The 22,797-nt window shown below is 37.7% G+C and overlaps 2 protein-coding genes across 5 annotated transcripts in view; both read right to left on the bottom strand.

Moving 5' to 3' along the window:
* The window catches only part of sipa1l1 (signal-induced proliferation-associated 1 like 1), a 75,336-nt gene extending 67,346 nt beyond the window's left edge, over positions 1–7,990 (bottom strand). For all 3 annotated transcript variants that reach the window (XM_015054284.1, XM_015054300.1, XM_015054292.1), the window contains exon 1: positions 7,736–7,990. The gene's annotated coding sequence lies outside the window, so the exon portion shown is untranslated. The remainder of the gene's footprint in view (positions 1–7,735) is intronic.
* A 12,479-nt stretch (positions 7,991–20,469) lies between these two features.
* The window catches only part of rab15 (RAB15, member RAS oncogene family), a 25,833-nt gene continuing 23,505 nt past the window's right edge, over positions 20,470–22,797 (bottom strand). Inside the window, exons 6-7 of one of the 2 annotated variants that reach the window (XM_015054270.1) lie at positions 22,145–22,210; positions 20,470–22,063 (exon numbers count right to left, since the gene is read on the bottom strand). In XM_015054270.1, coding sequence (XP_014909756.1) covers positions 21,902–22,063; positions 22,145–22,210 — 228 coding nt within the window. In that variant the 3' untranslated portion in view covers positions 20,470–21,901. The remainder of the gene's footprint in view (positions 22,064–22,144; positions 22,211–22,797) is intronic. The other variant, XM_015054264.1, reaches the window with a different exon arrangement.

The following is a 22,797-nucleotide window of genomic DNA, read 5'->3' as shown; positions in this document are numbered from 1 at the left end:
TGAAATATTGTTTCAGTATGTAACAATTCAGGCATGTAAGCCACACTAGCATTTCATCATCCATCCATCCATCCATCCATCCATCTTCTTCCGCTTATCCGGGATCGGGTCGCAGGGGCAGCAGCTTCAGAAGGGAGGCCCAGACTTCCCTCTCCCCAGCCACTTCTTCCAGCTCCTCCGGGGGAACCCCAAGGCATTCCCAGGCCAGCTGAGAGACATAGTCCCTCCAGCGTGTCCTGGGTCTTCCTCGGGGCCTCCTCCCGGTGGGACGTGCCCGGAACACCTCACCAGGGAGGCGTCCAGGAGGCATCCTGACCAGATGCCCGAGCCACCTCAACTGGCTCCTCTCGACGTGGAGGAGCAGTGGCTCTACTCTGAGTCCCTCCCGGATGACCGAGCTTCTCACCCTACCTCTAAGGGGGAGCCCAGCCACCCTGCGGAGGAAACCCATTTCGGCCGCTTGTATCCGGGACCTTGTTCTTTCGGTCATGACCCAAAGCTCATGACCGTAGATGAGGGTGGGAACGTAGATCGACCGGTAAATCGAGAGCTTCGCTTTTTGACTCAGCTCTCTCTTCACCACGTCCGACCAGTACAGCGCCCGCTTCCCAGCAGACGCTGCCCCAATCCGCCTGTCGATCTCCCGCTCCCTTCTTCCCTCACTCATGAACAAGATCCCCAGATACTTAAACTCCTCCACTTTTCTGAAAGTTAAAAAATCTGCAACTTCTTATCTATGCATAAACTAAACGTCACAAAAGTAAGTTGGATTTGAAAGCATATTTGCAAAGTAATCAAACGTGTTTTATCAGAGGCCAACAAAAGTTTTCGGTTTCTGTCAAAAGACGAGAAGCTAACTATAGTTGACGTTTCATCAAGTAAAAAGGATGTCTGGGGCTCTAGAAGAACGTGTAGGTATTCAGGGATGTCGATAATTTCCTGTTGAGATTACAGGAAAAGATTAAGAACTCTATCCCAACTCTAGTAATTAAATAAAGCTAGTCGACTGAAGCATGAAAGTAAAAGGTTTACTTCAAAGCTGTTCCTCGGATGGTGAGCGTTTGCCAGCAGCAGAGAGTTCTTGTTTTGACAGATGTATAAAGCAACAACCCACACTCCTGTGTAAAATCTTTGATCCAGTCTCCTAACCCTCCCCAAGCGACATCACCAGAAACCTCAACTAGCCACAAGATTATCCGTTTGGTTTGTTGAGTCTTAGTGAGGCGGGGAGAACAGCCCAGGGGGAAAACTCAAGAGTTACATTTGATGTCAATTACCAGATATGTAATCAATCAGCTTCAAGGCTGGAATAAAGTTAAGACCTCCATGCATCACCTCTGTATGCAGAGAACATCTGCACTGTGTGGCATGACGGAAGAAGACGGGATCCATTTTCTCCTGGTTTGTTTCAGTTGCCATTTTTCCCACTCAGAGTTTGCAATCTTTCCCACAAAGACAGATAATACTTCACGGCAGCCCAGGGACATTTTAAGGGATGCTTTTTCCCCTTTCAGTCACACTCATGTCCCTGTCAGCTGCCGTGCTGCTCCTTGTCCCCTCTACCACTCAGTAGACAAACTGCTGAAGTCAGCTGCCACTTTTTCTTGGTGTAGCTCTCTGTGTTTTGATCTTGAAGCATGGGTGTGATGTCCTCCTTGGGTGCTTATAGCGCCAGCCGGAGAAACTTTCACCCACAGAAAGGCTCGACGGTATGTTTAAAGTAAAAAACAAAAGGCGTGAAAACATTTTCCACAAAGTCTCTAGATCTAGCAACAAGTGTTTGCAAACTGCAATATTTTCCAGAAATAGATGCACTTTAATTCAGTTTGTGTGCAGAGGATAGGCTAATTTTATCTCCACGTGTGTGAGAAAGTGAATGTTTGCTTTAAAAATTAAACATACTATGAGACCCAACTTTAGCAGCCGCTACCCGTCTTTCTCTCTCCCCTCAATCATCAATATATAAACTAGTACAGTGACCTGAGGACAAGCAGGGAATCAAACCAGCAGAGCAAACAGTTGCCAGTTTTTTTCAAAAGAAAGACAGATTTTAAAAAAGTGGTGATTTTTGTCAGTATATATTTGGAATGACACTGGACAATATTGTTTTGTTGCTCAGGTCCGAGGATGGCTGCATTGGTTGCGTGTCAAAAGAGAAGAGTACGCTGCTGCGTTTTACCCTTGCACTGACTTGCTTGGCATTTGCACAGAAATCAAACTTAAAATATATTAATTTAATTTTATATACGTTGCCTTTTCAAAAGGCTGCCGTTTTATTTTTATAACTGCAGGCTGCGTTTTACTGCACTCTGTTTGTTGCTCAGATAAGGGGCACGATATGCACGTTCCGTTTTGTAGTTTTTTTTTTCAATCACACTTAAAGGTGATTATTTACAAGGTGCGATCATTGTTATGCAAACTGCATTTGGGAGCAGATTTTTCGAGTTCCAAAAGGACAAAATTACCGTCTTTCCCTGTCGAATTTTCAAAACAAAAATTACATCAAAAGTCTGATTTGTTTATTGCATTTATTTAATTTTATCAATGCAACGGAACATGATACATTAATATTGTGATAGAAGTTTAACTTAAAGCACCATCGTACAACAGAGTAGTCACGTGGTGCGTCATTCCCTCCAGGACACACTGCATGGAAAATAAACATTTAATCATGAATACTCATTATGTACACTTTAGTCCTTTTGATAGTAGGCTAATATAGACACTTAAAGCCTTAATTATAAGCCTTATGTAAGGCTTTTAATTTTTGCAGCTCCAGACAGATTTGTTTTTGTTCCAATATGGATCTTTCAACATTCTGTGTTAAATTGAACAAACAGGGGAAAAAAAGCATAGTGTTTTACATTTGACCTGGAAAGGGCTAATTATGAGAAAATTGGTCAGGTTCAATTACTGCTCAACTGATTGGTCCTATGCTTATTATTAAAACTACTCTTGAAAATAGTTTCTTGAGCCCAAATTTGTTTATCTATGTGGTAAAAAGTAAGTACACCCTCTTTCAGCTCTGAAATTGGAAATATCTGGAAAACTAAATATTCTCAACAGGTCTGAGAATTAAGTAAATAAACCTTTGAGGAACAAAAGCAAGATTAAAATAATGTAGCATTTAATATTTTAAATATTTTAACCAAAGGGGAAAAAAAGCGGGGGGGAAAAACAAAGCTAACAAATGCACTGTCAGGTATTATTTTTCTTAACATACATTTCTGCTCATTTGCACCAATGCCGATATTTAAAATAAAAAAATATCCCTATGATTCCCAGACCTTCTAGAGAGACATTAGCAATTAACAGTCCCAAACGGGTGAGAACAGCACTTCTTTCACAAATACCATCACACACAGCCAACAGTAGCAACATCCTTTTAGTCATACACCACGACAGAAATTTGAAGCTCTCTGCTTGGAAACAGATGGCGAGACAGTTGGTAGGAATTTCAACAACGTTCCCTGGCTTGCTAGAAGTTAAGCTTTACGGTTTTTGTCCTCAGTTGTGTTCTTCCTATGTCATAACCGAGTCAGAGAGGAGATCCCAGGAAAACAATCGGTGCCACTAAATCAATACATAAACCTCAAACCTTGACCTTCAACACATTGCAGATATTCTCATATGAAGAGTTTTAATATTGAGTAAAAATATCAAACCTCAGGAACCAAAACGAGCTCCTCAAACACCTGCTTTTTAAATCCAGCACTAATCCAAAGTTAGATCCCCACAATTAGCTCACTGTAGAAACCATTATTAAGTTATTGCTCAGCCCAAATTATACATCTTGTAGCAATAGAAGGAAACCTTGGCCACCAATTAATCTACATTTAACTTTTAAAAGCTTTTTCCAGTTTTTCTTGATATGCTCCATTAGACTTTGGTATGACAAACAAGGTTTCCCCCAGAAAACTTGCTAAGCCAGGTGTTTGGATGCTAGGGCAGTCATTCACCCAGCGACCCATGTTTTTGAGTTAAAAAATGTTTAAAGTTGACAGAAATTTTTAAAATATCACTTGATAATCATATGTTACTGAAAGATAGGAAGATTAACACCTAAACACCAACTATAAAGTCTTAAAAAATGCAAACATTTTAAAAAGACGAATAAGTACACAATGCTTAGCCTGGTGGGGGCACAAGTAAAGCCTGGTAGCCCGCCAGGCTTATAAAACACAGAGGGAAACCCTGACATATCTCAAAGGCTCATTTGTAATAACTAAACATTAAAGTGCTGTTTTGCTGTAAATATGTCCTACTCTTGTTGCCTCAGGCATCTCCATCTGCACAATATGTTCCCTCTGTTTGCTTCTGCCTGGATTAGCCTGTGCTTTCATTGTTTCATGATGTTCTTAAGAGTTTTTCCTCATCTATCACAACTGAAACCGGCAATTGTTTGATAATCCATCACTTCTATCCACTATAATCCACTTTCAATTGTAATTAAGGAATTATTTAACTGGACGTACAAAAAAATGGGAATGGTAAAGAGGTCCAACATCAGGTAAATTACGCTTTTATGGGTTCGCTTCTTACTTGAATTGGGTTCAAGTAAGTGCTTACCGCTTGTGCCCAGTTTCTCTATTTCCAGCAGCAATGAAAGCCGTTGTCAAAGCCTCAACAGGGCTTCAGTGCCATCCTTTCCACAACGCTATGGATCAAAGAGATATGCAATTTCACATATCAGAGAAAACACTGCAAGGATTGTTTGCTGCGAGAAAACGAAGAGCAGGGCTTCCACTTCAAAAGATCACACAGACAAAGCAATCTGAGCAAAGCTACATCCATGTCTTTATATAAACTCCTTTGTTTACGTTTTGAAACATTTAATATTTATGTTAGAATTTGCAATCTGACCAAAGCGGTTTGTTTGAGCGAGTAATATGAACCGGTTAGTCGTTTTACTGTGATAAATGGGCTAAAAAAAACTATTTATTTATTTATGCATTGTAGGTCCAGTTAATATATCAGCTTTAAAGGTTTCTACCCTCTTCCTTTTATCCTTATGTCGGAGTTTATATGAAATTACCTGAAATTGTGTGGTTGATTTCATGAAAATTAACCAATAATTTCATATTTGAAAACAAATTCCTCTCTTTAGCTACCACTCCTACCATCCATCAATCAGAATAAAGATGTTTATATAGATAACCAGATATTGGAATCAGATGAGTCTTAATAGATCAGAATTCAACAGGTCAAATGATTTTCTTTGTTAAAATGCATTCAAAATCCTCCCACCAGTCTATAAATCAATCACTCAACAGTAAGTACATTTTAAAGTGAAACTAATTTGACCAAAGAATAAATATGAATTTTTCAATCAAGAACTACAACATTTTCTTTCTTCTTTTACATGTATTATTACTTGGAAGAAAAGAAAATCTATAACTAGTAGGAAGAAACTGGTACTAGCCAAGAAAACCCTCTTCTTCTATGTTTTCTCCAAACTTCTGGGACAGATGTCATATGTGACAAGTAGAAATCTGTCTACCAGTTCCGATGATCAAAATTCAGAATAAAGAGAACAAGCGGGAAGTTCAAAAGTGTACAAACAATATACACCCAAAAGATGAGTGCAGTCCGGCCAAAATGACTGATGAGAAAGTTTATGAAACGGAGAGAAAAAGGGGGTGAAACAAGGTGAAAGTTGTGGGTAGAAATGATGAGAATGTCAGAGTCCTGGCATGCCTTCCCTAAGAGGAAGAAAGCGAGACTTGAGAAAAAGACATTGGCAGAGATAGAAAAAGGGAGGGAGGGACCGTAGGTGGTAGAGATGGAGGAAAGAGCAACAGAACTAAAACAGTAACCGCGTGGGAGGTCATAAACAGGTGAAACCCCATTACCAGCCACTGTTAGTGATGCATTGCATGTGTGTAATAAAAGCTTCAGCTGCAGACTTGGCTTACTGAAAGGTCCTCTTTTTCTTTTTTCTTTTTTTCCTGAAGAAACATTTGTAAGATTCTCCACATGCACAGCCAAATACCTCGTCCTCTCCAGCACGAAATCAGAAGCATACGGCATCTGAAACTAAACATACGGCATCTGAAACTAAACTCAAAGATTTGGCTTTTGAGAAATAACCAAGGTCCTGAGAGATTAAAATGAGATCCTCTCCTGTGCTTAAAATAAAGAGCACTCAAACCCTTTTAGAGGAAGGTTTCAGCCATCTCCAACAGCCTAATCAAGGAACATTAGCAGATAATTCAGATATTCTCCATCACCAGGCCTTTAAATAATCTTTTAACTGTCCATCAAAAGCCCTGATACTTCTCTGTTTTCCGTTTTCCCACCTCCTCCTTTATTCGCCAGCTCCATGTGTGACAGAACATGCGCGCCTCCACCTACACAAGCAATTTCAGCAGCCTACTTAATATTGTAAATGCGACACAGCCCGCAGATCGGCTCAGCCTAGGTATTCACCGACTCTCGCCAGGCAGAGCTGATGGCATCAAATCTTTAACATCTAATGTGTAAAAATTTCTCGATTTCATGCAGAAAATTCTGCAATGCCACAAACCAAATGCATTCCAGGACGAAAAAAAAAGAAAGAAACAAAGCGTTGGCAATGCTGCAGCTGTGCTTTAAGTTGAAAATTATACCCTTTCCGATTGCCCACAGAACAGAGATGTCATCTTTTTTGACATGCTCATTTAGAAGTTGTCAAAAGAAGGAAGCAGAATGCCGCTGCTGTGCATGCTGGCCCCCTGAAGGGCCGGAGCTGGTAGCCTGAGGGAAGACTCCACAGGTGGACAGGGCAATAATAACAAAAGAAAGAGCATCTGTGGGGGGTCCATTTACAATGAACATTCCTGGCAGGATGCCATCAAAGCAGAGAAGAAGCAAACTTCTGCAAATCCAGAACATTTGTAAATTACTGTTTGACGAACACAGTTAATTTCTGTCAAATAACTGCATCGTGAAAGCTTCTACTCAACCCTCTATTGTGGCATTTACCATAGCACTTTTCAAATCTGTCTAAACAGACCGCCATTTTGATTAATGATATAGGTCTTGACAGTGACCAACACTGAATGAAACAAGTTGCTGCAATTGCCATGCAAATTCGTCACAGATTAAGCACGACTAATCACACTTTCCAGGAATTTATCTCCCAAGAGCTCACGTTTGCGTCCCTGTCAATTTGCAACACAGTTTAGCACCTTACAAGACTCCAGCAATTTCCCCTTATGATAACCTGAGAGGCTTGATGTGCACATTTGCATAAGCTTTGCTCAAAGTCCCAAATGAAAGACAATCAGCGACATGGAGACAGACAGGAAACCCACGGCAGCGGTTGCGATTTGCCGTCGCAAATTGCGCTGCAGTCACGGAATGACTTAAACAAACAATTACCATTATCTCTATCAGTTTTGCACCATTTCCTGTCTCCTTTGGGAGCTAGGGTGAATCGCCTTCATTTTCAGAAGTGCTGTGCGTTAGGATGATGGACCTGGAAAGGGACCGAAAGCTTCTCACCGCATAAAGGGCGCAATAAATCAGAGAAATTAAGCTAATTGCTTTAGACCTTAGCTAACATGCACGACCACAGACACGCGGAGTTACCTGACCGTTAGCTCAACTTTTCTGTTTAGTTTTATCCTCCAGCTGCCACCTTAAATTGCTGCATGAGTCGGTTCTAAATACAAGAAACGCTGACAACATAAGGTTTCCTGTGGCGTTTGTGTGTCAACGTGAAGACCCAACAGAGCCGTGAGCATACACTTACCTTTATTCATTTCCACCTTGTCTGCCTCCTTGGGAAGAAGGGGAGGGGGGTGGGAAACGCCGCTCTCGCTGGTCAATAACGGGAATAAATAAACCGCGTCTGTAATGTCTGATATGTTTAACAGAAGAGCAGAAATCCTGAGGGAATTCTGCACCTCTTTATCTGCCGCTCCGTGCGCTTCCCCAACCGCCTCGGTTTGTTCAAATCAGAAGTTCATCCAAAGTTGCAGCGGTTCGCTCCGCCTCGCCACGACGATGAGGTCACCGCCTCTCCCCCCCTGACGTAATCTCGCGATACGCGTCAACGGCTCCGTGTTTCTCATTGAAGGCATTGTGTGCTCTCGCGATATGACTGTGAATGGACGGTAAAGGACGAATGGGCAAACCGCTGGGTAAAAGATGGGCTAGAGGGAGACCGTTGCTGTAGCAACAGATTCGGATGCAGCTCTCAGCGGTTTCTGTGGTTAGTTTGAGGGCTGATCAGCAACGCCCTGTGTACAGAGGGAGAGAGAGAGGGCAAAAACTTGTTAAATACAGAAATAAAAACTATGTATTTTTTGTATTTGTTTTACTTAAATGGCAAATACAATAGTAAATGCAAATGAACATAATGTTTTAAGATCGTTTTTGTGGAATTGGACTATTATGTTACACATTAGGTTGCAAAGCTTTCATAAATGGAAGGTTTTGGGCTTAAATATAAAAATCTCTGCATTCATTTTTTATGCTCTCCCTTTGCATGCATTGGTTCTCTCCAGGTACTCTGGCTTCCTTCCACAATCCTAAAATATGACTTACAAATTAATTACTATTTCTGAATGGGTGGAAGATGTTTTTTTTTTTGTTTATTTGTTTGTTTGTTTGTTTGTTTTATCTTTGGTTGAACTGTGCTGAAAAGTAATTCATTGTGAATTGTGAATCTTATCCATAGCTTACCCAATATGGATAATATTTTTCAGGTCTTCTAGTAATTATCTTGTATCACTTAATGTACTCAGCAATTAAAGTAAAACTTATTTAAAATCGGATATGTCTCAATTGAGTAAATAAATAAATGATATGATCTCTAAAGTGTATTTCTCAATTTTTTCTTCCTTAAAAGCAGATGTTGGACAATATCTGTGACCTATTAAAATTTTTATGTTGTTGGGGTTTTTTTACATTGTGCAAGCCATGTTTCACCTCCTCATCAACAAAATACGTCATATAAACTGTATATTAGTCATCATAAACTCCTACAGTTGCCCACTGTTCAATATCTAGGTATTGTGTGGCTGCAATGATGCTATTTTTACTCACAAAAATAGAAAAACTAAAGAATGGATCTGATCATTACATTTGTATATGGCTTATTCTCCTGCAAATAAGTTTGGCCTAGAAAAAAATACATCTAGTTTTCTATTTTGGTAACAACCTTAACCATATGTGTCTGATTTTTCTTATGAAATCAGCTACTTAGTGATTAGACATCTGAGAAAAATAAAATCAATACGTCAACACATTCATCATCCAGAAACCCTGAAAACATATATATGGTTATTCTCTGCATATGATGACAGTGAAAGGAAAAAGATGTCTTTTTTTCACCATTGCGATCACTATTGTTTAACAATGCAGTTGAATCACTTTTTCAATGCCATCCCTGACTAAATTATTTGTTTCTCAACTAGAATACTCTAAGCGAGGAAAAATTAAGCCCTTTGTTATGAACAACAGAATGAATGCAGAGTAGAATATGAGCATGCTCACACATATATCATCTCATGGATAAAACAGGGCACTGAAAAAAGGCACTCAAGGTTTTTATTTTATTTGGGATTTAAAGAGTATGTAAAATTAATTGAAATAAGAAGATATCTGTTTGCACTAAATGTTCCTTGCACATAAAGATACAGTTAATATCAGATGCTTTCATGCACTCTGTACAGTTTCTCACTGTCCAACATTAAATCAGAGTAAACACTTTCTGTTTACAGTCAGCTAGGATTATTAAGATTTATTCAGTCCTGTCAGTTAATATTATATATTATGTAGAACTTTGTTTTCGTGCAGTTTCATATGGAAGGGCTTGTGGCTTTTTGGGTATGACTCCATCAGCAATGCACATCCAGTCACTGATGTGTTTTTTAACCTTTCTCGGGTTAGATTATGTGTGTCTATAAATAGCTATTTTTAAGTCTCTATAAGGTTTTATCTGAATATTTGCCAAAATCCTTTAAGATCCCTTCTAAAGAAAACCATCCCAATAGTAAAATGCTGCCTCTACCATGTTTTACCATAGAAATTAGCTTTAATTTGATCATAGTATCTTCGCCCACATGTTTGCAGTATCCCCTTACATCACTTATGACAACATTTAAGCTGAACTTCTTATGGCTTTCTTTCAGTACAAAATGAATAGTAAAATCAGTAACGTGTTTTGATGTCTTCACAAAACAGATGTTTTTTTCTGAGACTAAATTGCACACAGTTGCACATTATTTACTAAACCAATGACTTCTAAAATAATTTGGACTCGCTGGTCTTCATTTGGGGGTGTTAGAATAAAATGGGTTTAAAATTCAAATGCATTCCAAACTTTTCAGATTTTTATTTGTTACCTAATTTGGAAATCATGCGTCTTTTCCTGTCCTACTTTGTGTAATGTGGTGTCATGTAAAAACTCAGCTACTTACATTAAATTCTCTGGTTAATTTAAAATGTTTAAGGTTTATGAATAGACACTGCATGTTATTTTGTATACTATCATTTGGCACTAAATAACAACACATTATAAATGCATGCAGAGGGATTGACTAGGTCTTTACACCACACATGCCCTTTTCAAGTCCTACCTGCTTGCTTTCCTCACATGCATTAATTATGGAATCATACATTTTTAATTAGATAAGAGAAAGAACATTGGGATAATTAAAGCTGCTCAGCAGGTACCCACGTGAAGAGTGGGCGAATATTATGAGACTCATGGGAATTCATGTCTCGTTCTCTCTCATACATTGCTGCTGCTGAATAGTTCTGGATTCTTGAATTCTTCGGATTCAGGCTGGTATTTCTTTTTCAGAGAATAATATTTTGCTTCCAGTGACAATACTTCACATTTTCTTCAATCACACCACCAATCTCTGATTTCCACTTGCCAACAAAGACCATCCATTATTCTGAAATGTCATCCAGGATTGCATAACAATCTAATAAACATAAGCAAAAAACAAAAAAAAAAAAGATTACTGTCATTAAAACCAGTCCTGTAGCTATATGAGTCCTGACGTTACCCCAGTCTGTCATGTGGCAGATATTTGTGTGGGCGGTTTGTATTGTTCTCTGGAGATTCCCCCATCCCACTGAGGATTAGCTTTAGGAGTCTAATTGGGTTAGCCACATAATGTAATTCAGTTTAGATTAAAGAATTACAGAGACATATTACCAGCAACTACTGAAAGAAACATTTCACTCTTCCTTATGCCTGTAAACTGGAAAGATATTTGATATTTCACAAGCATAAATGAAACTTTAGAAACTTTGTTTGGGAGGCATAAAATGAAATTTACGAGCTTCAACTCATTTCAAAGTGGTTTTATAGTGCTGAGGACATTTCAAAACAGATCTCCATCTCTGTTTATCCTTTACTATTTATCCCAAAATGCCAATATGTGTGTGTTAGCCAATGAAAATGAAGAAAGCTCAGCCAATACACTGTTGTTGACATTTACGAAAAATCAACCATAATGAAGAAAAGCTCCATCACTTCATTTGTGCAAAGACGTTGTCTGTGGTTCTGCATAAACATAGAATGACTGGCATTTAGTCTGACAACGAGAACTGGGGCGAAGTTCTTGCCAAAACTCTGGAATGTCCCAATTCCATGCTAATACCATGTAACACTCATCTAATTAAATGTGCTTTCATTGGTAGCATGTACTTGTCTTCAGCAGAAGGAATGGGGATTGTGATTTATTAGACTAAAAAGAAAGGTCTTCATGCTTTTAATTATGTTGTCCAAAAACCAATATGAACTGCAAAGCCAAAGCTCATCATGCAGCATTTCATCTTTCTTTGCAGTCTCATAATGAAGCTCTCTCACTTTGCTCAAAATGAAAATATTGTTATGCGGACAGAAATGTATTTTTAAAAAATTCAGGAGCACCATTTATAATGAACTGATACTACGTAAACCTCAGTAACAACGTTGATGCAGTAATCCTCTGCACTCATGGTTTTAATGAGTGAGTGCATGTAGAAGGCATCTGCTTAAAGGAAATCTGTTTTGCTTATTTGTCTGTTTTGTGAGAATGTGATTAAGAGACTTTAGGATATGCAAAATATGCCTTTGTTTTAATCAGTGGTGTGCATTATGAACAACATGCATGCACAATGGTGTCTGGTATGTTTCTATTTTGATGCCTGATTCTGTGTTTTCCTTTCAGATGCTGTATTTGAGTTTTTGCTTTCCTTTTTGCTGCTATGTTTTATTTTATTTTTTGTGCTTTGATAGCATAGGATCTTCTGAGGAACAGTGGTTAGGATATTTTCTTATATTTTGCAGCTTAGTACTTTTTTTTATGCTAAATGCTTCCAACACAGGCTGTCCATATCTAATTGTGATAATGTGCGGCAGCTTGACAATGCAATGTCAGAGTTATAATAAGATGTCAACTGGTAAAGTTAGACACACCTACACATAGCTGTGGTAACCCAGAAAGGGAGAGGGGTGAAATTCCTGCTTCTGTTACCCCTGGAAGTAGATGACTGAAAAGAATGAGCCCTATTCACAAAATTGCACTCAAATGGCGCTCCTGCACTAATGGAGATTGACACGACGAAAGGCGACAAGTTGTGTGCGCACACACACTGGTTCTTTTGTGCTCATTTCAAAGGGGCGTAATGCAGACAGTGTGCTATGGAAATAGACAAAATTTGACATGCTTGTTTTTTCAAAAGTGGAGACCACTGCGCCTCGATTGGAGTGTGTGAGCAATTAGTGCTTTGTTGCAATTGTCATTGTGGGAGTAAACTAATGACATGTTGGATGAGTGAAGGATGTTTCTTCAGTTCATGTTGTATTGTTCAACAGTACGTAAAGTAAGAGAACAAACATTTATAGATGGTTTTACAACTCTTTACAACTTCACTAATTTTTCAAGCTTTAGAGGACTTTGAATCGTTTGACTCTTCAGCTCCAGGCCAGCAGGGGGACCTAAACAGAAAAAGTTCACAAACGCACAAAAAAAGGAAACAAAGTCATAATTAGAGCTGTTGTAAAGGAATGTTTTGATAATCAAGTACTAGATCGATTATTTTTACGAATAATCGAGTAATCTCCCCACCACCGTTCGCTGGTAAGGAGTAAAAGAAAAAAAAGCTGTTGTACTCAGAGCATAGTGTCAGCCAACTTTAAATGCTTATTAGTCCACCAAAAAAATGTCAAAAACCCGAACAGTTTGCCATTATGCTGCTTACACTTAGCAACAACTTATAGCCGGAAGTGATCGCGCTGCCCGACACAAATAATGATCCGACCGGAACACAGTGGGCTGAAAAAATAAAACATAATTTTATGAAGCTTCAAGGCAGGTTAATTTTCCTCGAGGAATTATAATAATCGAAGTACTTGAATAATTCGAGGAATCTCTTCAGCCCTAGCCATAATTCAAGTTACTGATTTAAGACGCTTTCTTGTTTGTGTGTTAGTTATATGGCAAGCTCTTTTAACATTAAATAGATAGGGAGACTCATTAAACAAGATATTCAAAAATAAATACTTCTTAAAGGAGAACATTTCAGATATTTTTCCTATGCACAGTACACATTTTATATGGTGCACAGTGCACACTTCTTGAACTAAAGTTGACCCATTTCTATTGGAACACATCAGGTCAGAGTAAAAGCTCTGCCAGACAGTCAACACATCATTTCTATACCAAGGACAGAGAATTATAAACACATGAGAGACAATCTGGCTCCCTTGCAGCTGCAGAAAACATCTCCGGCACAGCTAACCTTGACGATGTAGCTTTGACAGGAAGATATGGTGAAAGTTCATCAGCATTAAAATAAGAATACAACATGACCTTCCAATTTTTAAAAAATCATACTGTAATAACATTTTCCATCACCATAAACTCACCTGGAGATCTAAAATTAAATTCTCAAAAGGTGTTTAGATGTCTATAATTCTATCCAACATAAACTATTATATAGAAACCATTTCTCTACATTTATTTTATTTTTAGTGTCTTAATAATAATAATAATAATAATAATAATAATAATAATAATAATAATAAAATTATACTTCATAGTTTTTCCTCATTTCCTAAATGATTAGTTGAATGCAATGTAAGCTCTAATCCTCTTTGTTTTTCTCTAAAGTTTTCCTGTTAGCTTGTTTTTGTGGCTACAGCAACCTTCAAAAGTCACTTTCTATGGTAATTTTTGTCATTTTTATGCATGTGACAGTACGTTTGTCACTCTGAAAAATGCGTTGCCTCTGAAGAAGACATTTTCATATCCACGTCTTGTTGTCTGCATGCTACAAAGAGACTGGGGATTACCGTCCAGGCTCTTTGTCAAACATCCGTGCAGCACTGTGATCCTTGCAAGCCCACCTTTACTTTGTACAATGCACAAACTAGCAGAAATCTCTTTTAACATATGTTTGGAAAAGCAAAGGTATTGTCTGAAGTTCCAAATACCTCCTGGTTGGTGCTGTTTGCACATATACATCGGCTCACAAAGAGCGCTGGAGCAGGTTGACTCACGTCGGTGTGAAAACACAGAGCATAGGTGGGAGGATGACATCACAAAACCCTGCAGAAGAACAAGTGCCTTGGAGTTGGACCCTTTTCAAGCACGCACATAAGGGGACTCACACACACACACACACACACACACACACACACACGCCTATACATGTATAAGTACACACAGTCCTCTTCTGGAGCCTCTCAATCACTCTAGCCACCCCCGCTGTGTGTGCATGCACAGCACACGCAAACAGAACATTTCCTCACCAGAAATAACACTGATTGTCCTGAGGAGACATTTTTGATTTCCAGCTTCGCATGGGGGCAATGTGGGCAGAAGCAGGCTGGTGGTTGGCCAGGATATGGATGTGGTCTGATAGGATTTGGGGGTTGAGGTTGGAAAAAATAGATATTAACAAGGGAAAATGTACCATTCATCTCCAATTTCCATGGAGCACCGCTAATGTGCTCCATGGATCCACCTGTCTTCAGTTTGCTCAGCTCATGCTGCATGGGTCAGCTCCAGTGTTTATGATGGGAGCACTTGAGATTGTTTGTGGGGAAAAAAGAAATGCCATCACGTATTCAGAAGTAAAATGCGGGAACACTCCCTTTTGTCTGTGCTTCTAACAGGATTAAAGAGAAGAAATGAGGATTAAAGCTTGATCTATGACAAGTTGCTGATGCGGCGCTTCAACTGTGCATTTCATACAAGCTTTGTGTCTTCACTGACGCTGATTAAAAATAGTTATGCAGGCTGAAAAATGTACGTTTGAGTCATGCTGGTTGCTTTTCAGATCTTGTGGAGCTTATCTAATATGATCAGTTGATGTTCTTCAGTTGCATTTTCATGCAGATTCCCAGTTTCCTTTTGTAAGTGTATGTTTTACCGGATTTTTTTTTTCTATTAATAATTAGAGCAGATTGCTGTTTCCACAACACAAGTATTGTCTACTCTTTAACAGGTCCTAGATTAACACATCTCAAGTAATTCATAATTTTACTGTGCTTACGTTGCTTTTGTTGCTTATAAAGTTAAGGTTAATGTTTATTTTAACCACATTGCAAAAGGAACATATAGCACCCTTCATCAAAACTGACAGAATTAAATATACAAAGACTGTTAAAGTAAGAAATTCAGTATTTTTGAGCTTCTGTATTCATATACAGCAGTAAAAACTAAGAGAGGTTAAACCTAACAGGCTCAGTTTGGGTCTCACACACCTGAGTAACAATTATTCTGAAAATCAATCCACACATGCAAAAAGTGCATATTTAATAATATAAACATAGCACTGATGGGGAGTAGCAAGTGTGATTTGTTCCTGCTTATCTAACGTGTTAAACTGCTTTGAATAATTTTAATGAGAGACATCTAATCTGAACTGAATTTCCATGTAGCCAAAAAAGGAAGCTCATTTCTTTAACTCTGATCCTATTAACTGTTAAAGGTAGGAAAATAACACAAACTGCCAAGCTGAATCCTACCGAGTTTGTACATTCAGACTCAGATTTATATGCCCTTAACACATCATTACGTAACGTTTTAGAGCTTGGGAAACAAAAGATAGACATTTGGAGCACACCTACTTTCTGGTCTGAACTGTTTCTTATCTTATTTTTAATGATTCATGCAAAAGGTTTTCCACTAAATTGCATTGTGTCGTTCCATTTCTTTGTAAAATCTAATGAGAGAGGGATGGATGGATGGATTAGGTTCATGCAGCTTAAATGCAGTGCTGCATTTAAAACAGTGCTGAAGATTCTTCGCCAGCTTCTCGCTGTGTGTGAATTTTTGTTTATCTTCTGCCTTATGCTGCCATGAGTATTTCAAGATCACTATCTTTGACATTTCCACCGTCTCTGAGTCGTTTTTGATTTTGGTTCCTTAACAACCTTTGCATTCATCGCTGTGTTGACCTCGTATCTGCGTTTGAGTCCTTTAACCTACTCACCAATTGTGACACTTGCTCAGCCTTTTCTCATACTGTAAGGACGGCCAAATGCAGTCGCTTTTCAACAACACGAATCACTTTGAAAAGCACCAGGCAAGTACAGGTGGCATCAGAAAATGGAGGACAAATTGATTCAGTGTAAGATCTGGCTGCACAAAACAGCATCCGCCTACACCACTCCATCTGAATGTGTGATTTAGAGTCTATTTTCTCCTCGCTGCGTCCATAAAGCTGCAGCTCTGTTAGGAATGAAGAAATTGATGACGATGGGGAAGGTTGAGTGTTTAGGAGGGGGGGTCCTGTTCTGGTCTGGCGTGATGCTCGGTGAGTTAATTAAAGCTGCTGAGCAGGTATTTCTGGATTAGGAGTGGGTGTGTTGAAAGGGTCTCTGTTGGCCTTTTTCATGAAGTCATCATCCCATGACTGCGAGCGTTAATGTGCTGAATGTATCTCTAAATGTGCGGGGCTCCATGGAATTTGCCTGATGTGCTTCATGTCTTTGTTATGACTGACACTTTATTGGATTTGTTGTATTTACAGGAACAGCATCTCATAAATATGCTGAAATGATGCCATGAAGGACAGTAAATTAAAAAGTCTTATTCAGAACACTATTATATTTTCTAAAGTTATAAAGCAGTATTTCCTAATTTATAGGGATGCACAATAATATTATTATCTTATAATCATTCTTATCTGACCGATATCATGATGAATAACAACAATAGCATGTTTGGTGGTGTGGACGTTGTTTTTTTAATTATTATTATTAAAGCATTCCCACTCATCCATGAGACCTGCACTCTTTGAATTTGACTAAACAAGTGTTTAATTAACATTGTATTTTTAACATAAAACACCAGCACTGGTAATCTAACACTTTTGATTATGCTCTGTAGATTTCGATTCATTCCCTAAAAGATTAATTATGGAAAGTATTTTTGTCTCTGCATTTAATATTGTCTTTAAATCCTGGTTCTCTAAGATGCAAATACAAGTAAAATGTCTTGCCTAGGAAAAAACTGTATTGAACAATTATTTTGCGGTAGTTTACTGCCAGTTGTCAGTCTTGATTGTGACAATAGAAGAAGACATCAAATTGACAATAACAGTATGTTACTCCTGGAATTCCACCGTAAATTTACAGCCATTTCTAAGAGTGTGAGCTTAATTCAAGTGGCATCAGTATAATTGGAGAAAACGACTTTCTGACTGGAAATATCTGGAAGCAGAACCTAATATAAATAGATGTTCATTTCACATATGATTTCTGATTATATATTTTAGCAAATGTTGGCTTAAGAATAGTTTTTCTTTGTTAAATAATATTAAATCTTCTTTTTAAGAGTCAACTGTTTTTGGTCTTTTTTAAGAGTATTGATGTTACGGCCTTACATTTTTGCTTTTCTTATTTCCAGGTATATGTTCTCGGCTATCGGTTATTATCAGTTAAAGTTATTGTGCATTTCTAATTTGTGAATTTTAATCAGAAATAGGTGGGCGACATGTCACAATATTTTGTGGGACTATTGCAATAACAATTAAAACTACGGTTTTGCTTTTAGATAACTGCATGACAGCATGCATAGAGTCATTCCTGTTTGAAACAGGCTTTTTCAGGAAGAAGAAATGTGATTTGTATCACTAAACTTCAAATAGAGACTCAAATAGTCATATTTTCAAACGTACCAATATTTATTGAAGAAATAGGGCATTTTAGTCAGGTGCCTTTTAAAATTAAGTGAATTTTATTGTGACAACCATAAATCAAAATTCACAATAAATGATAAACGGTGCGATAAATGGCATTCAAATTATCTCAGATTACAAAAGATATTCATCATTTTAGACCTGTCACACATCAGGGATTACTCCATTAAAGAATCAAGTAACGTTAAAATATCAACATAATTATTCTACTTCAGCATGACTGTGAAAAACATCATGGAAATGTGGATATCTGTGGGAATATTTGGGAGATTTTTTGTCTTCCATCCCACTCCTCCCCACATATATTCAGTTATGTCACTCTAAAACATTCCCCCATTTCCTCTCACATATGCTCTCTCCATCTCTCTCTCTCTCACACACACACACACACACACACACTCACACACGCACGCAGAGACACACCATATGGTTGAATGTCAGACAGCTGCAAGACCTGAAGGAATGTGGTTGGGCTGGTGTTGCAGAAAACGACGTGGCTGGTGATTATAATTGCTCGAAACGACAACAATGAGCTCCCCGTCTGCACGCATGTACGGGTCGAGCAGGATGCGTGCGCGTGGGTGCGACGTGTCAGCGCGTGCGCGCCGACTTGTCATTTTGTACGTGTGTCTGTGTGTCACTTTGCGAGAGATACTCAGCTGTCACATCTTTCCACCAGACAACAGCCCCCTTTGAATATTCATTATTGTGGTGGAATGATCCCGAAAAACCTTAATGAGTTCACATCGTTAACAGCTCAAACGAGGTGATGAACAAATGCATTGCAGCTTTTTTTTTTTTTTTTTTCCCCTGCTCAGATACTTAAGAAAATCCTGCCACTACACAATAAGAAATAATATTACATCATTTTATTAAATAAGAATATCCTCTGCGTGTTTCCTTGCACTTCATCAGTAATTTTTAGAGAACAATGAACAATGACGGTAACACATAGACTAGCTAATTCTGCTGCGTAAACTCTTATATGTCTGTTAAAATTCAGGCTATGTCATGCTTTGAGATTACATTGAAAACAGCCTCTGACGAAGAAGAGAAGGAGGCAATGGGATGAATCTGTCACCTAGTGGTTAAATTAAGGCATGACAGAAAAATCTGAAATAACTTGTCCTCTGACAGCATATTTCTGAGACCTTTTAAACCCTAATTTTTAGTAAAATATTGTCAAAGTGAGATGGATTTTAGAAACACAGATACAATTCAAGGTAGTTACACTTAAAATGATCCCAAGATGCAGTCTGAGTAGGACAAAAAAACCTGAAATCTTTTGAATTTTCTAAACATTTAATGCATTTTTCGACTAAATAATCGGTTAAGAAAAGATGTGGATAGCCTAGCTTTCAATAGAGAACACAAACAAATTTGCAGTAGGTGCAGAAAATAGTCTGTAATTTTTATACGTCAGTCTTTATATTTAAAAGATACCTTGTAGTTGGCTGTAAGCATCCTTTCAGGGAATGACATGCAAGTTTAGCAATGCAGTTCAAAACATCTGGTTTCCAAAAAGTAGCTTGTAGATTTGATGAAATTGTCTTTAAAGTTAAAGGTGCCATATGTAGGTTAAAGTAACACTTTTGAAAGTGTTAAAAGATTGACACCCATTTTTTTTGTTAAATTAACATTGATCTATAATACTGAAATGGGTTTAGGAAAAGTTTAACTTTCCATTTCTGTGTATTGTTTTGAATATTTTCCACTGGATTTGATTGATAATTGCACCTTGTGGGGTCAATTATTTACTTTTTTAACACCACATTATGTTTTGTGATCAACACTACACTGGTGTTACTTTTAATATATTTTAACACTAACACCGTTGTAAATGCTAATGTGACACTCTGTGTTGTTGAATTTAACACCAGCTGACTTGGACACATATAGACACTTTTGGGTGTTAATTCAACACTTGCATTTTAAGTAATCCATAAATAAATTCACCACAGTAATCTGGAAAGTAATCACTAAAATTCTAAATACTAAAGTTACAGAAAGGAACGTCTGAATTCACATATGTAACCTGTAATTTCTATCCAGGAAGCTGTATGTTCTCGTAAGTAACCACAATGCTCCTGAATGATACCTGTATGCTTAAAATTTATTTTATAAATGCATTGTATAATCTATTGAAATAACTTGAAGGTCCTGTGCTTCTTGACATTTAAATACAAATTTAAACATCTGCAAATGAAAATGACTGAAAAATTTTTTAATGCATTTTTTTTTTAATCTTTGGACCATGCTAAGCTGTAATCATTACAACTCACTGAACAGGAGCAGAAATGCTCAACTTTACCGAGAAAGACGCCACAAACAGTCACAAATCTTCAAATATTTACTCAAACACATTCAGCATATTTTCTCTAAGAATAACAAGTTGCATTTTACATGTTTGCATTTAATATAGTTCCACAATTACCACTTAAGTAGTTTACAAGAGGAAAAAAATAGAGGTCCTGAAAAGCAACACAATATCTTGTGCATCTACAGCCTACATCACTCAATACCACATACTATCATATCACACATGTCACACATTAACACTTGTTTTAGTAGCATTTAGTCATACTAAGATGCAAAAATGTAGTAGGTCAAGCTCTCTTTTAAATGATAAATACTCTGTGTGACCTTCAAAGAGGCAACTCTGGTCAAATGCTCTGCTTGTGTTATGCTGAGTAGATGATTAACTTCACTGAAGTTGCAGTAAAAAATGAAAGAAATGTGACCTACATGCAAAAGTTTTACTTGTTCCTTCTGAAATGGCGAAAAAAAAAAAAACTCTGTACAAAGACACAAAACCCAAGACATTTTCTCAACAAAGTAAAATCTGTTTTTTAGGGTTCTTTGTAACAATTTCTAACATTATTGTGGTAAAATTCATGAACATCAGTTTTGCTTTAAAACACCTGTTATGTACAACGTAAGGAGCTGTTGTCAACCTGTTTTGAGTGCAGCTTCTTTCATGCTAATAAAACAGAGAACATAGAAAAATACATTCTGTTTTGCTACAGGGAAACAGATTTTTTTTTTTATTTTGTTCACCAAGCTACTCTCAAACGCCTCGACTTGTCAACAGGTTGTTTTACAAGAAATCAAAGCAAGAAAATTAAGAAATTAATATTTTATGTCCATTAAAGATAGGTTTTATCAGTGTGATAAAACAAAAATGTAATGGAGGGAATTAAAACTGAAAGCCATTGATCAAATATTATAATTGGACATAAATAATCTCCAGTGATGCTTTTCCAACACCCTCTAGCACCCTCTTGTGGTAATATTTCACACAACAGTCTGAGCAGTCATTATCAGAGCACTTGCACCATTTTGGGCAGTAGCCAGCCCAATGATCAATATCAGACAATTAATTACAGTTCATAATGAAAATTAATATGGTGAAATAATTCAGATCAGTCACATCCAACAATCTAGAAATGAAAATGTGATGAAAATGGCATTAAAAAAACAAAAAAATGTCAAATCTACATTTACACCCGTCCTGGAAACGTTTGTGCCAAATTGTTGGATAGGAATTGCATTTCATTAAAGTGACTCTGAACTTTGCAGAAAACTCTTTGTCATACACAAAGTGCATTAAGGCAAAATGTCTCTCTATGTATCCTTCAAAAGTTGATCCATTTGGAGAACCTTCAAATCTGATTTAAAGTTGGTCTCATTTATATCAGATTAAAGACGAAAATCAAGCAGATTTTTCCACCGATGTTTGGAGGCAGATGTTCACGGTTCTTTAACACCAGCAGGCTTTCTGCTGGTCTCCACTCGAACCGTCACACAGTCCCTCCTCTTCCTCCAGAGCAGTGAGATTCAGCTCGTCGTTGAGGGATATCCGGAGTAGATCCAGGTCCTTTTTGTTGGCTGCCAGCACCTGCTCAGCCAGTCGTGTAAAAGTCTTTGAACCAAAACAAAAAAGAAAAACAGTTGGGATAAAATGTTGATTGCGAAACTTTCAGTGTCTGTCAGATTATCTCACCTCTGTTATGTTGTGATTGGTGAAGGCACTTGTCTCAAAGAAGTCCATTCCATAGGCCTTGGCCAGCTGAAAGAGAATAACAGCATTTTTATTTTAAAACTTTTCAATTCGTGAAAGTCAATCAAGTTTAAAAACGATAATTGGTTCCACTTGTTTAGGCTAATGCAAGATTTTCTAATCTAAACAAGTTTAAAATTGTACCTACAGAGTAAAATATTGCATATATTCACCGAAATGCTTCTACAAGTTGTACTAAATCCCTTGTTTTCCGGACTATAGAGCGCACCTTACTATAATCCGCATCTAAGTTGCTTTTAAAAACTGGAAACGTACATATATAAGCCGCACTGGGCTATAAGTCGCATGGTTCAAAGCGGCTCTTAGTCCGAAAAATACGGTACTTTTAATGTTCATGATTGACTACAGTTGTATCAGCCACTGACAACATTGGGAAAGTCCAACCGGTTAAGAAAGTCTTTTGAACCGTTTTCTAAAAACCTGGAGATTCCCTGATCAAAAGATAACAAGGTACGTTATTTGTCTGTTTTGTAATTTTGCCAAATTCTTGGAGAAAACCCAAACATTGATCCTGATAACAACTTCTATAATGTCAGCAATGATAGTTGTCACTATTACAGCGATGATCAGTTCAA

This window comes from Poecilia latipinna, unplaced genomic scaffold (genome assembly GCF_001443285.1).
Source record: "Poecilia latipinna isolate Pla-1442-1.1 unplaced genomic scaffold, P_latipinna-1.0 Scaffold55, whole genome shotgun sequence".
NCBI classification, from domain to species: Eukaryota; Metazoa; Chordata; class Actinopteri; order Cyprinodontiformes; family Poeciliidae; genus Poecilia; species Poecilia latipinna.
This window is presented reverse-complemented; position numbering and strand designations above follow the sequence as displayed.